The sequence below is a fragment of the Dendrobates tinctorius genome, unplaced genomic scaffold, assembly GCF_039654945.1.
Source record: "Dendrobates tinctorius isolate UK_male_01 unplaced genomic scaffold, ASM3965494v1 ptg000211l, whole genome shotgun sequence".
NCBI classification, from domain to species: Eukaryota; Metazoa; Chordata; class Amphibia; order Anura; family Dendrobatidae; genus Dendrobates; species Dendrobates tinctorius.
In genome coordinates, this window is record NW_027361878.1 from 5,240,659 (window position 1) to 5,260,597 (window position 19,939).

A 19,939-nucleotide genomic window follows, 5' to 3' on the forward strand; every position below is an offset into this window, starting at 1 on the left:
ACACCATGAAGTTCTAGCATGCACTTACTGCACACAGTCTCGTTGCAGCAGCTATCAGTGGGGCTGATCAGGATCACAGGTTGGAAACCATCCAGCTCACATGTCAGGTCTTTCAACAATAGCTTACATTTATGCTGTTCACAAGTGACTCCACTACCACCTTTCCGGCAAACGCAATCCTGGCAATCAAACTCAAACTCTTCCCCAAACTATAAGGATACAACATTAATCAAAAGGTAACATAATCAAATTTCACTTCTGTAGTTAACAAAGTAAGAAGAACCATAAAAATACACAGTAGAGCCTGGGTGAGCCAACAAAGCCGAGTAAGGACATGGTCTGATCATACCACATCTCCTGGGCAGTGAAGCATAAGAGAGTATACAGACAAGACAGTATGGGGGCACAGATGATTCTTTCTTTGAGGTAAAACATTCTTTAACCCCTTTCTGACATCTGACGTACTATCCCGTCCACGGTACCCGGGCCTATATGACCATGGACGGCAGGGCCGCCATCAGGGCATTACTGCCCTGACTGGCGTATGGGGCTCCGTGGGCAGAGGTGGCCGGCATCGGACCCGGTCCCCTCTGCTCACCGGACCCATACCGACAGGTAAACTGGGCCCTCGGTGCTGCGGGAGCAGCTAAGCGCTATTGACATGCAGGCCCGGCGGCCCACACGTCAATAGTTAACAGCCGCCACTGCGTCAGCTGCCAGCCTCCGATTGGCTGGCAGGCCGCCAGCCAATCGGAGGCTGGCAGCTGACGTCAGCCGCAGCGCACACCTCGCCGGCGTCTGACGTCAGAGTCAGTTGCCGGCTAGAGCGTGCTGCAGCGTGGAGGGATGGAGCTTCGCCCACCGTTGGAGCGTGGGCCAGGTAAGAAGAAATTGATTGTTTGTTTTTTTACAGCGACGATCCGGGGGGCCCGGGGGCAGAATGCTGAACAGGGGGCAGAATGCTGAACATGGGGCAGAATGCTAGACTGGGGCAGAATGCTGAACATGGGGCAGAATGCTGGATATGGGGCAGAATGCTGTATATGGGGCAGAATTCTGAACATGGGGCAGAATGCTGGACTGGGGCAGAATGCTGGACATGGGGCAGAATGCTGAACATGGGGCAGAAAGCTGAACATGGGGCAGAATGCTGGGCTGGGGCAAAATGCTGAACATGGGGCAGAATGCTGGATATGGGGCAGAATGCTGGATATGGGGCAGAATGCTGGATATGGGGCAGAATGCTGGACTGGGGCAGAATGCTGAACATGGGGCAGAATGCTGAACATGGGGCAGAATGCTGGACTGGGGCAGAATGCTGGATATGGGGCAGAATGCTGGATATGGGGCAGAATGCTGGATATGGGGCAGAATGCTGGACATGGGGCAGAATGCTGGACATGGGGCAGAATGCTGAACATGGGGCAGAATGCTGAACATGGGGCAGAATGCTGGACTGGGGCAGAATGCTGGATATGAGGAAGAATGCTGGACTGGGGCAGAATGCTGAACATGGGGCAGAATGCTGGACTGGGGCAGAATGCTGGATATGAGGAAGAATGCTGAACATGGGGCAGAATGCTGAACATGGGGCAGAATGCTGGACTGGGGCAGAATGCTGGACTGGGGCAGAATGCTGGATATGGGGCAGAATGCTGGACTGGGGCAGAATGCTGAACATGGGGCAGAATGCTGGGCTGGGGCAGAATGCTGGATATGGGGAAGAATGCTGGACTGGGGCAGAATGCTGGATATGGGGCAGAATGCTGGACTGGAGCAGAATGCTGGATATGGGGCAGAATGCTGGATATGGGGCAGAATGCTGAACATGGGGCAGAATGCTGGGCTGGGGCAGAATGCTGAACATGAGGCAAAATGCTGGACTGGGGCAGAATGCTGAACATGGGGCAGAATGCTGAACATGGGGCAGAATGCTGAACATGGGGCAGAATGCTGGACTGGGGCTGAATGCTGAATATGGGGCAGAATGCTAGACTGGGGCAGAATGCTGAACATGGGGCAGAATGCTGGGCTGGGGCAGAATGCTGAACATGAGGCAGAATGCTGGACTGGGGCAGAATGCTGAAATGGGGCAGAATGCTGAACATGGGGCAGAAAGCTGAACATGGGGCAGAATGCTGGCCATGGGGCAGAATGCTGGATATGGGGCAGAATGCTGGATAAGGGGCAGAATGCTGAACATGGGGCAGAATGCTGGACTGGGGCAGAATGCTGGACTGGGGCAGAATGCTGAATATGGGGCAGAATGCTGGACTGGGGCAGAATGCTGGATATAGTGCAGAATGCTGGACTGGGGCAGAATGCTGAACATGGGGCAGAATGCTGGACTGGGGCAGAATGCTGAACATGGGGCAGAATGCTGGACTAGGGTAGAATGCTGAACATGGGGCAGAATGCTGAACATGGGGCAGAATGCTGGACGTGGGGCAGAATGCTGGACGTGGGGCAGAATGCTGGAGACTGGGGCAGAATGCTGGACATGAGGGCAGAATGGAGATACGGGCATGATTGGAGACAAATCGCACAGGATCATGGGGCAGGATGGATACAATGGAGATCATATGGGGAAGAATGGACACTCATGAGGGCGGGATGGGAGAACATATAGCTAAAGCCAGGAATGAGACACACGGGTTCAGGAAGGGGGATATTATTACCATAGGGGCTAATTAAGGGATATTATTACTGCAGTGATGTATTTAATTTTTTGAGGATACTGGTTTAAATGGGGGGGGGGTCCTGTTACTGTGCAGAGCGACACTATGTCGCCTTTTTTTCTTCATGTGGTGTAATGTAGAAGTTGGGAAAAAGTAAGTAATGTGTTCTGCAAGCGGAGCTCTAGATAACGGTGTTATTTCCTGCAGAGACGAGTCCTGGCTGGAAGTCGTGATGGCGATCTGTGCTGGATGAATGAAAAGCAAGGATGAAGGACTTCACCTAGAGACATCACTGGTGAGATAGTGTGTTACCTATACACTGACACTATGCTTTATAAACTATATACAGAGGTCCTGTGTATGTCACCAGTGATCACTGTGTTACCTGTACATTATATACAGAGCTCCTGTGTATAATGTCATTGATCAATATATTACCTGTACACAGACACTGCATACTAAATACAGATCTCCTGTGTATAATGGCACTTATGGTGACAGTATTATGTTTTTTATTAATGATTAGTATTGTAGTATTCAGTCACCATGTGGTGATAATATGGGGTCTGGGCATGGTGTGGTGGTATTTGTTCCTTGTATGTGATATTATTCAGTCACTATGTGGTGGTAATATGTGGTCTGGTCATGGTGTGGCGGTATTTGTTCCTTGTATGTGATATTATTGGTCATTTTGAAAATTGAAAATTAAATAAAAATATACCTAAAGTGTATTGCATATTTTAACAAATATTTAATAGGTTACAGTAGAGTAGAGCCCGGCCAAAAGTGTCTACCCTGTTATGGTGGCGGCTTAAAAAAATCTTTTGTCCAATGCAAAAGCTACCGGCTATGTGTGTGATCTGGTGATGGGAACTGTTAATGTGTGATAGGTGAGAAGTGGAGTTTTTCCAAGAGAGAGCGGTGGGACTGTGGACAGTTTGAGGGGTGGAGCCTGGGCGGAGTCTCAAGGGGGCCCTGAAAATTTTGCCAGTATGGGGCCCTGAAATTCCTAGTGGCAGCCCTGATGGATGGGATAGTACATCATGCCCTTTAATGCAATACCGCGACTTACTGTAAGTCGCGGTGATCACATTAAAATTCCGACACCATCTTACCTTAGGGAAGATGGTGTTGGACTCCCGGGCTCTGATCCCGCCCCCCGGCCTCCAGAGCGCTGTGATTGGCTCTTCAATTCTGAACAGCCAATCGCAGCCTCTCTCATTGTTTCAGCCAATCAAATTGGCTGAAACAATGATGTCTCAGGCTAGGATGGGAATACCAATGTACTCGATCCAAGGTCGGTGCCTGGCAACACTAGGCACTGGCTAAAAGCCCCCGGATTGGCGCGATCACCAATCGTATTGATCGCACCAATCGCAGGGCACAACGGCGGTGTGACCTGCCAGTACTGGTCTGGATCGGTGCTGTAATAGCACCAATCCTAGGCCGAAGCCTAGGACAGGACCAGTAGGGCCTGCAGGAGCTGGTTGGCACGATCAATGTCATCATTGCTCGTGCCAATCACAGGGCACAGCCGCGATCACGCTATGACCGCTCTGTGCCCTGCTGGTGACCTGACCATGACCTGCCTAGGAATCGGAGCTGTGATCTCTGATCCAAGGCAGTTGCTATGGTCACCAGGGCCAGCAGGGACTGGTGGGATCGATGTAATCATACGATCCCACGAATGACAGGTCACAGCAGCGGTGTGACCACTCTGTGACCTGTCTCTGACCTGCCTGTGACCTGTATGACTGCTCTGCAGGGGTCCTCACACTAGCTGAGGATTCCCTACAGAGCAGTCATACTGCTGGATCTCCTGCTGTGCTGGGCATTGTGGTGCCACAGCAGTCTGTAGCACCACAATCCCTACTGAAGAAAGAAGAAAAAAAATAAAGAAAAAACGTACAACTGTAAGTGTTACCTAATCCATGATGCCTGCCCAATCTATCTTCATCCCCCTTCCCCCTATTTTTACCCCCTCCACCCCTCTTTGCACACATTTTTCATTTTTTTCATCCCCCTTTGCGCCACCTGACTACAACCGTAACTGATCCCTTCCCAATCTCTTTTCATCCACCCCAATCCCCCATCCTCCTCTTATTACCCCCTCCACCCCCCTTTGCGCAACCGCCGCATGTTGATTGGTGACCCAGTTCACCAATCAACACTCGTGCTCACTTTTTTTCTCAGCCCCCTTTCCACTAACTCTGCACATACATCCCGCAGCCGCCAAACTTTGATAACTGACACAGGTCACTTATCAGAGCTTGTGCCTGCCATTTTCCATTTTTTTCACCCACCCTTTGCGCCACTTGACTACAACCCTAACTGATCTCTGCCCAATCTCTTTTCAACCACCCCAATCCCCCCATTCCCCCATCCCCCTCTTTCTACCCCCCTTTGCGCAGCCGTCGAGCGTTGATTGGTGAAACATCACACCTCCATGCACTGCTAATTTACTTAATGGAAACATTAGATTAGTTGGGGCACATCTAGATTTGTTCTTTGGGGGTCTAGTATCCAAAATGATGCCACATATGAGTCCTGGGCTCTGCAAATGGAACATGATGCCCGCAGACCATTCCGTCAGAGTCTGCATTCCAAAAACGTCACTACTTCCCTTTCGAGCCCCAACGTGAGCCAAATAGTTTTTTCCCACATGTGGGGTACCAGCGTACTCAGGACAAATTGGACAACAACTTTTGGGGTCCAATTTCTCCTGTTACCCTTGGGAAAATTAAAAATTGGGGACTAAAAGATCAATTTTTTGGGGAAAAAATAGGCTTTTATATTTTCACGCCCGGGCATTATAATCTATAGTGAAACACTTGGGGGTTCAAAGTTTTTAGTCCCCAATTTTTAATTTTCCCAAGGGTAACAGGAGAAATTGGTTTGATTAGTTCCTTATTGGGTCTAGTTTCAAAAATGGGGTCATTTGTGGGGGGGTTTCTACTGTTTAGGCACATCAGGGGCTCTGCAAACGGAACATGATGCCCGCAGACCATTCCATCAAAGTCTGCTTTCCAAAACATCACTACTTCCCTTTAGAGCCCCGACATGTGCCCAAACAGTAGTTTTCTCACACATGTGGGGTATCAGCGTACTCAGGACAAATTGGACAACAGCTTTTGGGGTCCAATTTCTCCTGTTACCCTTGAGAAAATTAAAAATTGGGGACTAAAAGGTCATTTTTGTGGGAAAAAAAAGCATTTTATATTTTCACACCCGGTCATTATAATCTTTAGTGAAACACTTCGGGGTTCAAAGTTCTCACCATACATCTAGATAAGTTACTTAGGGGGTCTGGTTTCCAAAATGGGGTCACTTGTGGGGTTTTCTACTGTTTAGGCACATCAGGGGCTCTGCAAACGGAACATGACACCCGCAGACCATTCCATCAAAGTCTGCATTTCAAAACATCACTACTTCCCTTCCGAGCCCCGACGTGTGCCCAAACAGTAGTTTTCTCCCACATATGGGGTACAAGCATACTCAGGACAAATTGGGCAACCAGTTCTGGGGTCCAAATTCTCCTGTTACCCTTGGGAAAATTAAAAATTGGGGACTAAGAAATAATTTGGTGAAACACTTGGGGGTTCAAAGTGCTCACCACACATCTACATAAGTTCTGTAAGCATCGTTCCTATTCTGCTGTGTTCCGGACTTTGCCCTTACTGTTGCCCTTAAGCCTGGCTTCATTCGGCCATACTGGTTCCTGTGACATCACCGCCTGTTGGTCCCGCCCGCCGGGTTTAAATAGCTTTCCTGGACGTGACTACCTTGCTTGTATATCTCGTCCTGTACCTGATCTGCTAGCTGGGAGTTGCACGCTGTGCTACCTCCTTCCTTCCTGCTGAATCCACCTGGATTACCTGCTGCCTAACTGCCGCCGCCTGGACCTTCTGACGGTGTCTGCCTGAAGGCTCCTTCCAGCTCTGCCTCCACCGCTCACCGCTACTACAGCACTCACGGTATGCGCTGAAGATCTTGATTGCTGTGTGCGTTTCACCTGAGAGACCTATCCCTGCTACCTTTAATCATCCAGTATCAATTACCTAGTGACTTTCTCTGCCACTGCACTGTGCCCGAAGATTCCCCTCCCGCAAGGGAGAGGGCTAAGTGACTGTCCTTGCCTGCATCCTTAAGACTGTGTCTGCTTACATCTACATAGTGCTGGTGTACAACTTGCTATCTACTGGACTGAGTTCTGCTGCTGTTACCACTGCTGTCATTGTCTGGCTCCGCCAGCACCTGTGCTGTTCTGTGCTGCTTGTTTAATACAAACTACTTTCATGTATACCTGTGTCTGTGACTCTATCATCTAGCCACTGTCTTCATAGAAACCTACTATACATCATTACAAGTTCCTTAGAGGGTCTAGTTTCCAAAATGGGGTCACTTGTGGGGGGTTTCCACTGTTTAGGCACATAAGGGGCTCGTCAAGCGCGGCATGGCGTCCAATCTCAATTCCAGCCAATTTTTAGTTGAAAAAGTCAAACGGCGCTCCTTCCCTTCTGAGCCCTGCCATGTGCCCAAAAAGTGGTTCCCCTCCACATATTGGGTATCAGCGTACTCAGGACAAATTGGTCAACAACTTTTGGGGTCCAATTTCTCCTGTTACTCTTGGGAAAACAAAATATTAGGGACTAAATGATCTTGTTTGTGGAAAAAATATGATTTTTTATTTTCACGCCCGGGCGTAATAAACTTCTGTGAAGCCCTTGGGGGTTCAAAGTGCTCACCACACATCTAGATAAGTTCCTTAGGCGGTCTAATTTCCAAAATGGGGTCACTTATGAGGGTTTCCACTGTTTAGGCACATCAGGGGCTCGCCAAACACGACATGGTGTCCGATTTCAATTCCAGCCAATTCTAGGTTGAAAAAGTCAAACGACGCTCCTTCCCTTCTGAGCCCTGCCATGTGCCCAAACAGTGGTTCCCCCCACATATTGGGTATCAGCGTACTCAGGAAAAATTGAACAACAACTTTTGGGGTCCAATTTCTCCTGTTACTCTTGGGAAAATAAAATAATTGTTGCTAAATGATCATTTTTGTGACTAAAAAGTTAAATGTTCATCTTTTCCTTCCACGTTGCTTCTGCTCCTGTGAAGCACCTGAAGGGTTAATAATCTTCTTGAATGCAGTTTTGAGTAGCTTGAGGGGTGCAGTTTTTAGAATGGTGTCACCTTTGGGCATTTTCTGCCATATAGACCCCTCAAAGTGACTTCAAATGTGAGGTGGTCCCTAAAAAAATTGGTTTTGTAAATCTTGTTGTAAAAATGAGAAATCGCTAGTCAATTTTTAACCCTTATAACTTCCTAATAACAAAAAAATGATGTTTCCATAATTGTGCTGTTGTAAAGTAGACATGTGGGAAATATCATTGACTAACTATTTTGTGTGACATATTTCTCTGTTTTAAGGGCATAAAAATTCAAAGTTTGAAAATTGCAAAATTTTCAAAATTTTTGCCATATTTCCATTATATCAAAGAAATTTTACCACTATCATGAAGTACAATATGTCACGAGAAAACAATGTCAGAATCACAAGGATCCATGGAAGTGTTCCAGAGTTATTACCTCATAAAGGGACAGTGGTCAGAATTGTAAAAATTGGCCCGGTCATTAACGAGCAAACCACCCTTGGGGGTACAGGGGCTAAAAAAGGCAGTGAAATGTTTCACCTCAAAGAAAGAATCAACTGTAATCCCATGCTGTAATGTCTGTATAATCTTTTTTCTTCCTCCCTTGGTCAGGAGATGTGGTATGATCAGACCATGTTCCTGTACGGTCAGACACAGCCACTACACAGTACACAGCAGGGGCACATTTATAAGATTATCTCAGCACAGGGAGATTTTTATTAAACACATCCAATTGTGGAACTTATTATTATTCCAGGATCTATTGATTAAAATTAACTTTTTTTCATGGTAAAACCCCTTTAAATAGTTTAAAAGGTCACAACGAGAATGACTTACTTCTCGTGGTATGTTGTCAGGTCCGACGCATCCTGAAAGAACAGAACATTGCAAGTATGATGCCAGAGTATATATATTTAATGCATTAATATTACACTTTTTTTTACATTCTTTCAGTTTGTACTATAATTCAGAGACTCTATCGTTGTCAATCGAAGAGTTCTGACCTCATATTTCTTTTCAAATAATTTTATTGGTTTTCAGTAATTAAACAGGGAAAGTGAAGGAAGGTAGGAAGAGAGGAAAGGGAATGGGAAGTAAAGAACCTTGTACAGGTACGGAAAAAAAATTAAAACTAGAGAACCCACAAATAGGCATTAAATAGCATATAGCAAATAACAACATAAAAGGAAAAGAAAATCGGCAATTCTTATTATGGAGTAACATTCTTGGAAGGAGATACAACATCCCGCTGACCTCATATTTCCCAAATTAGATGAAACTTAGCAGCAGCTTGGCTTAGACATGAGAGGATCAGCTTTTTAAAAACGTGATTTTGAGGCACTTTTTTTGGGATATGATTATGCTATATGTGTCTACACTGTATGTCCCTCCCAGTGGTTGTAATGGGATTTGCAGCCTCTTGAGAGTTTCCCTGACATGTTGCAATAACTTATTGAATTTGTGTTGTGAGAAATTGGCATCCTTAAAGAATTTATGGAAAGGTAATGATTAGTGATGGGCGAGCACTAAAATGCTCGGGTGCTCGTTGCTCGGGTCGTACAAATTGGAATACTCTGGTACTCGGACAGAACAACGAGCCTAATGTAAGTCTATGGGAGACCCGAGCATTTTTACAGCAATCCCCCCCGGGGGTCCTTTTAAGGTCTAAAAACGTCTGAAAATGATGGAAACACTGCTCTAATGACACGGGGACATCATGGGGATCGCCCCTGGAAGCATTCCTGACACTTAGTTCACAGCTTTAAACAATTTTTCATGCCATTTTTACCGGTGCACCAAAAAACATACCAAAACGAAACCAAAACGGATTTTGCTGGGAAATATGTAAAGGTACATCCTTTCCAGGTTAATAACTTGTATATTAGGCAAAATAATTAACCCCAGACCAAAATGTTCATCCCCCACTTGGGCTATGTTCAGATGCAGCGTTTTTGAAGCGTTTTTCAACTTTAACATTGCTTTCAACAAATGGAAATGCATTCACTGGGAAATGTCATTGTAACATTTAGCAACCCTAGCCATGTGGTGTGTGACACATAAGCAGACCCATCTTGTTTCATTTATGAAGGAGGGACTCTTAAGGCCCCTTTACATTTAGCGATGCACCAGCGATCCCGACCAGGATACGACCCGGTCAGGATCGCTGGTGCATCGCTAAATGGTCGCTAGTGAGCTGCCACACAGGCAGATCTCACAGCGACGTAGCGACGCAGCAGCGGTCGTTACTTACCTTTCAGACGTGGCAATCCTGACGTCTTCCCGTCCGCGTCCACGCGTCGCTCTTTGGCGCCACAGGAAGCCCAGCAGGAAGCGCTTGACGAGAAATGGAGCCGGACGATCTCGCGCGATCAGCGACAAACAGCGGGGGAGCCGGTCGGAGGTAAGTATCACACATAGCAATATCACTAGCAATATCGCTGCTGTGTCACTAAATCGGTGATGCTTTAGCGATATTGCTAGCGATATTGCTATGTGTAAAACCCCCTTTAAGGTCACAAAGCCTATTTTTACAGGAGCATCAGGCGGCATTAATCTTCTTAAAGGGCCATTATTGATCAGTGGGTCTCCTAAACTGTTATTGCCTATGCAGTGAGTGGATGGACTGCCAAGAATTACGATGCAACACAATACCCCTTTCATGAGAGGTAGAGGAGGGCTTCCTGAAAAAATGTTGCATTGAATGCAAGACCTGGCTTGCCCCAAAGTTACATGCACCCCAATAAGCTTTTCAAGCCACGTACTGGATGTCCACCGGAAAATCCACCTCACATTATTAATTTCGTAATCCCAAACTATTTTCTTATGCACTGTCTGCAGGGCCTGCCCTGCCGCCAAGTTATCTGGACCCCAATATGCCTTTGAAACCACATACTGGATGGGCACAGAAAAATCCACTTCACATTATTCATTTTGTACTCCCATTCTGTTTTCTTATGCATAGACTGCAAGGCCTGCCCTGCTACCAAGTCATATGCACCACAATAACCCCAATCCCCCCTTGGAAGAAACATGTAGGAGGCACTATTAACAAAAAATGTCCCATTAAAAAGGAGCGTGTCTCCTAGATTTGGCATGCCCATACACTAAGTGTGTTGGCTGTCAAACATTTTCCCCTTTGGGGTACACCTCAACCTTTTCCATAACAAGTCTTTTACACCCAGCAAAACCAACCACCCTTGTTCGGAATTTGACCCTGGCTGTAGCAGCATGGAACATGTTAACACTGGTGATCTAGTGGTGGCGGATGATGAGACGTGAAGGAAGGCCTGATTTAAAACTATGCCCAATTTAAAGGAGCGGGTCTCCTACACTTGGAATGCCCAGACACTTAGTGTATAGGCTGGCAAACATTTCTCCTGTGGGGTATACCTCAACCTTTGGCAGAACAAGTATTTGACGCACAGCCTAACCACCCACCCTTGTTACAAATTTGACACTGGCTGTAGATGCATGGAAAACATAAACCCTTTTGATCTAGTGACAGTGGATGATGAGACGGAGGAAGGTGTTATGAATGGGTCACCAAGGAGGATGGAAGGAACAGGCTAAGCCATCAGAAAACCAGAGAGGTTGGTAACTAAGTGGATTGCAGACCCCTGATCCTATCAACACAACTAGCAGTAGCCGTGGAGCATCCCTACGATGCCCTAGACGCCTCGGCAAAGCCGGAGAACTAACTAAGCCTAGAGCCAGAAAGGTGAAATCTAAACTGTCCCAGAGCACATCCCCAAAGGAATAGACTGCCCCCAAACATATATTGTCAGTGAGACAAGATGAGACACAAACACAGGCAGAGAACAGACTGAGCAAACGGTGCGGCCCAAGCTGTCTAGACAGGACAGGACAGAAAAGATACTGTCTGCAATCACGCACTAAACTGCAAAAAAATCCAACACATCTGATATGCAAAAAACCTGAGGCCACACGACCTCACCCCCGCTAGACCAGCACTCTGGTATGAACTGGAAGCAAAGCAAAAGATACTAACATACAGGGGACTGAACAAACTGACACAAGCTGTAACATAAGAGCGGGGCCCAGTGCTGCCCCTAGCACGGAGTACACTGAACCCTAGCAACAAAGCCGAAAGCAAAAAAAGGCACAACCAGATTAGATGCAAAGGATTAGCAAAAGAATCACTTAACTGAACCATGCAGATCAGGCAGGAGACAAAAGAACTCCAAATGGACAGGGAGGAAATCACCAGCAACTACCAAGGGAAGCCTGCTCAATTATATGCTCCCAGCCAGTAATCCCAGATTCCCAATTATAGTCGTCAGGTGGCAAACTTCCATCAACCTGGCCAGGTCCACTACTCCCAGTAACCACCAGAGGGAGCAGAGGGAGCTCAGGCTCAGAAGTCCGAGCAAGGGAATTCACAACTGTACCCCCTCCTTGAGGAGGGGTCACCAAACCCTCATCCTCGTCACCAGGCCCATCAGGATGGGCCTGGTGAAAGGTATGAATCAATCTCTTGGCATGGAAGTTAGAAGCAGAGACCCAAGAATTATCCTCCTGGCCATAACCACTCCACTTGACCAAGTACTAAGGTGTCCGTCCAGCCAGACGAAATTCCAATTTCTTCTCTACCTCATACTCCAAATTACCCTTAACCAGTACAGGGTCAGGGGGGGCCGCCATGGGAACTACTGGCTCAACAAACCTTTTCAACAAAAGATTTATGAAAAACTTTATGAATCTTAAACGTAACTGGAAGAGACAAACGGAAAGAAACGGGGATAAGGATTTCCAAAATCTTATAAGGTTCAATAAACCTTGGCTTAAATTTTGGACATGCAACCTTCATGGGAATATTTTTTGAGGACAACCAAACTATATCACCCACTTTAAACCGGGGACCAACGGTCCTATGCCGGTTGGAAAACCGTTGGGCCTTTTCCTGATAGTGGGACAACTTATCCACTACTTGGTCCCAAATCTGCTGCATTCTCTCTACCACAGAATCCACACTTGGGCAGGCAGAAGCTTCCACCTGCCCGAAGAAAATCGAGGATGAAATCCAAAGTTACAAAAGAGAGGAGACATCAAAGTGGCAGAACAAGCCCCAATCATCCAGATCAGCAGATATGAAACATCTCAAATAGGATTCTAAAGTCTAGTTTGTTCTCTCAGGCTGCCCATTGGTCTGAGGATGAAATGCAGAGGGGAAAGACAACTGAATTCCCAGTTTGGAACAAAAAGCTCTCCAAAATCTGGAAATAAACTGGACCCCTCTGTCCGACACAATGTTCTCAGGAATCCCGTGCAAACGAACCACTTGTTGTAAAAACAAGGGCATCAACTCAGAAGAAGATAGCAACTTTGGGAGTGGAACAAGATGGACCATCTTAGAAAATCTACCACAGATCACCCAAATAACAGTCATTCTCTGAAAAGACAGGGAGATCAGAGATAAAATCCATTGAGATATGGGTCCATGGCCTCCTGGGCACCGGCAGGGGCATCAACAAACCACTAGCACGAGAACAGGGCTTGGACTGAGAACAAGTCCCACAGGACTGCACAAAATTCCTGGCATCACGAGATAAGGCAGGCCACCAAAAAGACCGACTCACCAAATCTCTAGTACCAAAGATACCTGGATGACCAGCCAACGCGGAGCAATGAATTTCAGACATTACTCTTTTCCTCCACTGGTCAGGGACATACAATTTCCCCATAGGGCATCGTTCAGGTTTATCCTCCGAAAATTACTCCAGGGCATGTCTCAAATCGGGAGAGATGGCGGAAAGAACTACACCCTCATTTAGAATAGTAGTAGGCTCGGTCACATCAAGAGAATCCGCAAAGAAACTAAAGAGAATCCGCCTTAACATTCTTAGTGCCCGGAAGAAAAGAGACCACAAAATTAAAATGCGTGAAAAACAAGGCCCACCTAGCCTGTCTAGGATTCAAGCGCTTGGCTGATTCAAGATAAATCAAATTTTTGTGATCGGTGAGGACCACAACTTGATGTCAGCTCCCTCCAACCAATGTCTCCACTTTCAAATGCCCACTTCATGGCCAACAATACCCGATTTCCCACGTCATAGTTACGTTCAGATGGAGAAAATTTGCGAGAAAAGAAGGCACAGGGATTCATCTTAGAGGTTACCAGATCTCTTTGAGACAAAACGGCTCCTGCACCAATCTCAGAAGCATCTACTTCCACTTGAAATGGGAGTGAAACATCAGGTTGCCGTAGAACCAGAGCAGAAGTGAATCTATGCTTAAGCTCCTGAAATCCCGAGACTGCCTCTGGAGACCAATTCAACACATCAGCGCCCTTTTTGGCCAAATCCGTCAGAGGTTTAACAATACCAGAAAAATTACTTATAAATTTACGGTAGAAATTAGCAAAACCTAAAAACTTCTGAAGAGCCTTCAGAGAAGTGGGCTGAACCCAATCATAAATGGCCTGTACCTTGGCCGGGTCCATTTCAATAGCAGACGAGGGACAAAATGAATCCCAAAAATGAAATCCTGTCTACAGCAAAAAGACATTTCGATCCCTTAACATACAGAGTATTTTCCTTCAAAATCCGGAACACAGTCCAGACATGTTCCACATGAGCATCCCAATCACTGGAAAAAATCAAAATATCATCCTGATAAATGATCAAAAACTTATCCACAAGGTCCTGGAAAATATCGTTCACAAAAGAATGTAAGACGGAAGGGACATTAGTGAGCCCAAAAGGCATCATAAGGTACTTAAAATGTCCCTCCTGAGTATTAAACGCCATCTTCTATTCATCCCCGTGCTTGACAAGCACTTTTAACTCTTGAAAATAAATCAGAAATCAGGGGTAACGGGTACTGATATTTAACAGTGATTTTGTTAAGGGAACGATAGTCAATACATGGCCTTAATGAGCCATCTTTTTTGGCCACAAAAAAAAAAAACAGCATCCAAAGGCGAAGAGGATGGTCTGATATGACCCTTCTCCTATGATTCCTTGATATAAGATCGCATAGCATCATATTCAGGTACCGATAAGTTGAAAAGTCGACCCTTGGGAAATTTACAACTGGGCATTAACTCAATTGCGCAGTCGTAACTCCTATGAGGCGGCAAAGACGCAGACTTAATCTCACTAAATACATCAGAAAAATCAGCCAAATAGTCAGGAACATCTTGAGACTGGGGAGAGGTGGAGAAAACAGGAGTGTCATTAAGAACAAATTGACATCCCCAACTCACCACAGACACAGATTTCCAATCCAAAACAGGATTATGGGTTTGCAACCAAGGAAAACCCAGTATAATAATATCATGTAAATTAGAATCATAGAATCAAAGAATCGTAGAGTTGGAAGGGGCCATCTGGTCCAAACCCCTGCTCAAAGCAGGATTCGCTAAATCATCTTAGACAGATGTCTGTCCAGCCTCTGTTTGAAGACTTCTATTGAAGGAGAACTCACCACTTCTCGTGGCAGCCTGTTCCACTCATTTATCCCTCTAACTGTCAAAAAGTTTTTTCTAATATCTAATCTGTCTCCTCCCATTCAGTTTCATCCCATTGCTTCTAGTCTTTCCTTGTGCAAATGAGAATAAAGATGATCCTTCTACAATGTGACAGCCCTTGAGATATTTGTAGACAGCTATTAAGTCTCCTCTCAGTCTTCTCTTCTGCAAGCTAAACATTCCCAAATCCTGCAACCTTTCCTCATAAGCCAGGGTTTGCAGACGGGTCACCATTCTGGTCACTCTTTTCTGAACTTGCTCCAGTTTGTTGATGTCTTTTTTAAAATGTGGCGCCCAAAACTGGACACAGTATTCCAAATGAGGTCTGACCAAAGAGGAGTAGAGGGCAGTAATGACTTCACGTGATCTAGACTGTATGCTTCTGTTAATACATCCTAGAATTGAATTTGCCTTTTTTGCTGCTGCATCACACTGTTGACTCATATTCAGTCTGTGATCTATTAGTATACCCAAGTCTTTTTCACATGTGCTGTTAATTAGCCCTATTCCTCCCATTCTGTATATGCTTTTTTCATTTTTATTGCCCAAATCTAGTACTTTGCATTTTCCCTGTTAAAAACCATTCTGTTAGTTGCTGCCCACTGCTCCAGTTTATTTATATCTTTTTGAATCCTCTCTCTCTCTTCTCTAGTATTAGCTATCCCTCCTAGTTTTGTGTCATCAGCAAATTTAATCAGTTTACTCTCAATTCCTTCATCTAAATCGTTGATAAAGATGTTGAACAATACAGGGCCCAGGACAGAGCCCTGTGGTAGCCCACTTGAGACATTCTTCCAACTGGATGTGCAGCCATTTACGACCACTCCTTGGGTCCGATCACTAAGCCAGTTATGAATCCACCTAACATTTGCCTTGTCCATTCCATACTTAGCCATTTTTTCATTAAAGATTGTGCGAGATACTTTGTCAAATGCTTTGCTGAAGTCAAGATATACTATATCTACAGCATTTCCCTGATCCACCCAATCAGCGATTCTGTAATAGAAGGAAATTAAGTTAGTCTGACATGACCTATTAGTTACAAACCCATGCTGACCCTGTTTAATCACTTCATTCTTATCCAGGTACTTACATACATGTTGTTTAATAATTTGTTCAAAGATCTTTCTTGGTATAGAAGTCAGACTCACCGGCCTATTGTTAGGGTGCTCGCTTGGAGAGGCAAGACTCCAGGAGTGGATCCTCTGGACCGTGGCACCGAGGGGTCCCCGGGTGAGCAGCCAAGTGGAACCGACTCCTATACAGGGACGTTTAGGAGCAGGCCCAGGGGTTCGGATGCCACGGCAGCCGGTACCAAGAGGGACGGCTCAGAGAGGACTGGAGTAGGACTGGGTACGGTACTAAGAGCACAAGACAGAGTAAGGCTCAGGTGGAGGGGCCGGAGTAAGGCAGCAGGAGACAGACACGGGGAGCCGGATGAAGCAGGAGCACAGGACCGAAGTAGGAGAACTGGAATTAGGCACGGACAGCAGGACGGAGCAAGGGCACAGGACAGGAGTAGGCGACAGGAATCAGGTGTGAGCAGTAGGACGGAGCAGGGGCACAGAACCAGAGTAGGCGACAGGAATCAGGCACAGGCAGCAGGACGGAGCAGGACTGCAGGAAGAGAGAGCAAAAGGGTCAGGTAGGCAATGGAGACAGGACAAGGGCAGGGGAGCCTAGCATGCTGGAAATAACACAACGGTCAGGCACCTCCATTACAGGAGGGCGGCCTGAAATACCCAGGGACCGGCCCCCATTGGTCCGGCGGTGCTTCCGGGTCAGGGCACCACCGGAGCATAAGGAGATGTAGGGAGACGTGGCCGCGGCCTACGGCGCATGCGCAAGGCATGTAGTGACGTCACAGGCCACGGGCCGGTCAGAGGAGGATGCCGTGGCTGACGGGAGGAGACAGGCTGCAGCGCTGGAGCGAGCAGGTGAGTATGTGAGGGCGCGATGGGGGCCGTGACATCTATAGTTGCCTGGGTCCACCGTCTTCCCCTTTTTGAAAATAGGAACAACATTTGCTCTTCTCCAGTCTTCTTGGACTTCTCCTGTTCTCCAAGAATTTTCAAAGATTATGGAGAGGAGTTCAAAAATTTCTTCTGCTATCTCCTTCAGTATTCTGAGGTGTAATTCATCTGGACCTGGAGACTTGAATTCATTTAGGTTAGCTAATTGTTTCCTCACTATCTTTCTGTTTATAGATATCCTGGATTCTTCTATTCCCTTAATAGGACAGTGAAGAACAGTTGATGTTACATTTCCTTTCTGAGAGAAAACAGATGCAAAATACGAATTTAAAAGTTCGGCCTTCTCAACATCCTGCCTTACCATTTCATCATTTTCATCCTGAAAAAATCCTATAGCATCTTTGACTTTTCTTTTACTTTTGACATATCCCCAAAATCCTTTATTATTGCTTTTGACGTCTCTTGCAAGCCTCAATTCATTGTCAGCTTTAGATAATCTGATTTGTGCCCTGCAAGTTCTGCAGACAGCATTATATTCTTCTTTAGATATGCCTCCCTCTTTACATTTTATAAACATTTCTTTCTTCCTTTTTAGCATGTGCTTAAGTTCTGTGTTCATCCATCCTGGTTTCCTTAAATGCTTCCAATTCTTCCTTCTTTTTGGAATTGTTAACAATTGTGCTTTGAGAATTTCATTTCTCAAGATTTCCCATCCTTCCTGGACATTTTTGTCCTTAAGGATATCCAGCCATTGGATCCCTCCAATTCTCTTTCTGAATCCCTTGAAATCTGCCTTTCTGAAATCTAACCTTGACGTCTGAGTCTTCACAGGTCTTCCTCCTCTAGTTATCCAAAATTCAAAAATAGCATGGTCGCTACCTCCTAGGGTCCCAGCCACTTTTACCTTCTCAACCATTTCCTCCCTGTTTATAAGGATTAGATCCAAGGTAGCAGTTCCCCTTGTTTTCTCCCCTACCTTTTGGAAGATAAAGTTGTCAGCAAGAGAGGATAAGAATTTCCTTGATCTGTTAGTTTTGCCTGAGAGAGATTCCCAGCAAATGTCAGGATAGTTGAAATCTCCCATGACAACTATGTCATATTTTTGGAGAACTTGGCCATTTGATGCATAAAGAGTTCATTCATATCTTCAGCTTGCCCAGGCGGCCTGTAGTAAATGCCTACAATGGTGCCCTTTCCATTGTTCTGTCCTCGTATTTTTACCCAAACAGTTTCCACAGAACTCACAGTTTCTGAAGCTTCAATATCTATGCAGATATACACGTTTCTAACATACAATGCGACACCTCCTCCTCGTTTATCAAGTCTGTTCTAGCAAATAAGTTATATCCTTCTAGCATTGCATTCCAATCACGTGTATTGTCCCACCAAGTTTCAGTGATTCCAATGACATCATATTTATTTTCCTGCGTTAGTAGTTCCAATTCTCCTTGTTTGTTGCTCATGCTTTGTGCATTAGTATAGAAACATTTTAGTTTGTGATTGGTTTCTCTTTCTCCAATATTTTTATTATTTAGATTCTTTTGTCTTTGTTCTTCCTTTCCACTTCTTATAGCAGAGTTCTCAATAGCATTTGTTAGGTGTATGGCTTTTTCTGGCCTTTTAATTCCCTTCCCACATTGTTCTAGTTTAAAGCTCTCCTGATGCAACACCAAAAATTTACAATTCTCTTGATGGTCCGGGGCGACCCACATTTTTACCTGGGTCCAAAACTGGGGTTTATTCTCCGCCAAAGGGGTATCATCAAACCCCCTCAAGGGAATAGGTGTCCGCAGGGGCACCATGTGGAGACCACAGCATTTGGCAAAGTCAAGATCCATCAGATTCAAGGCTGCTCCTGAATCAACAAAGGCCTTAGCAGAAAATGTAGACAAGGAGCAGATCAAGGTAACTGCCAACAGGAACTTAGGCTGTACACTGTCCACAGCAAATAAGTGAGCAAAACGTTTTTCTCGTTTAGGGCAGACAGAAATAACATGAGAGGCGTCCCCACAAAAGAAGCATAACTTATTACACCTTCTAAACTCTTGATGTTGCATCCTAGACAAAACCCTATCACATTGCATGGGTTCAGAAGTTAGTTCAAAAGGCAGCACCGCCTCTCACGTACTTTTACGTTCACGTAAACGTCAATTAATTTGAATGGCTAATTACATGGAGTCATTAAGACTAGAGGGGACAGGAAATCCCACCATAACATCTTTTACAGTTTCTGCCAGACCTGACCGAAAGAGAGCCGCTAGGGCATCATCATTCTATTCAGTAAGGACCGCTCACTTTCTGAACTTCTGGCAATATAACTCCGCAGCATCCTGACCCTGGTTCAATGCCAATAAGGTTTTCTCAGCTTGATCAATAGCATTAGGTTCATCAAACAACATCCCCAGGGCCTGAAAAAACGCATCTACATTAGCCAGAATAGGATCTCCAGGTGTCAGAGAAAAAGCCCAATCCTGGGGATCGCCGCGCAGCAGGGATATGACAATTTTAACCTGCTGCACCGAGCTCCCCGATGAATTAGGTTTCAAAGCAAGAATTAGTTTACAGTTATTCATGAAATTCAAAAATTTTGACCGATCCCCCGAAAACACATCAGGAGTAGGGATCTTTGGTTCTACAGCAGATGATTGA

The 19,939-nt window shown here is 45.6% G+C and overlaps 1 protein-coding gene across 1 annotated transcript in view; it reads right to left on the bottom strand.

Moving 5' to 3' along the window:
• The window catches only part of LOC141058204 (intestinal mucin-like protein), a 219,251-nt gene that overhangs the window by 37,438 nt on the left and 161,874 nt on the right, over positions 1–19,939 (bottom strand). Inside the window, exons 11-12 of the mRNA XM_073554351.1 lie at positions 8,666–8,697; positions 29–209 (exon numbers count right to left, since the gene is read on the bottom strand). Of these exons, the coding sequence (XP_073410452.1) occupies positions 29–209; positions 8,666–8,697 (213 nt within the window). The remainder of the gene's footprint in view (positions 1–28; positions 210–8,665; positions 8,698–19,939) is intronic.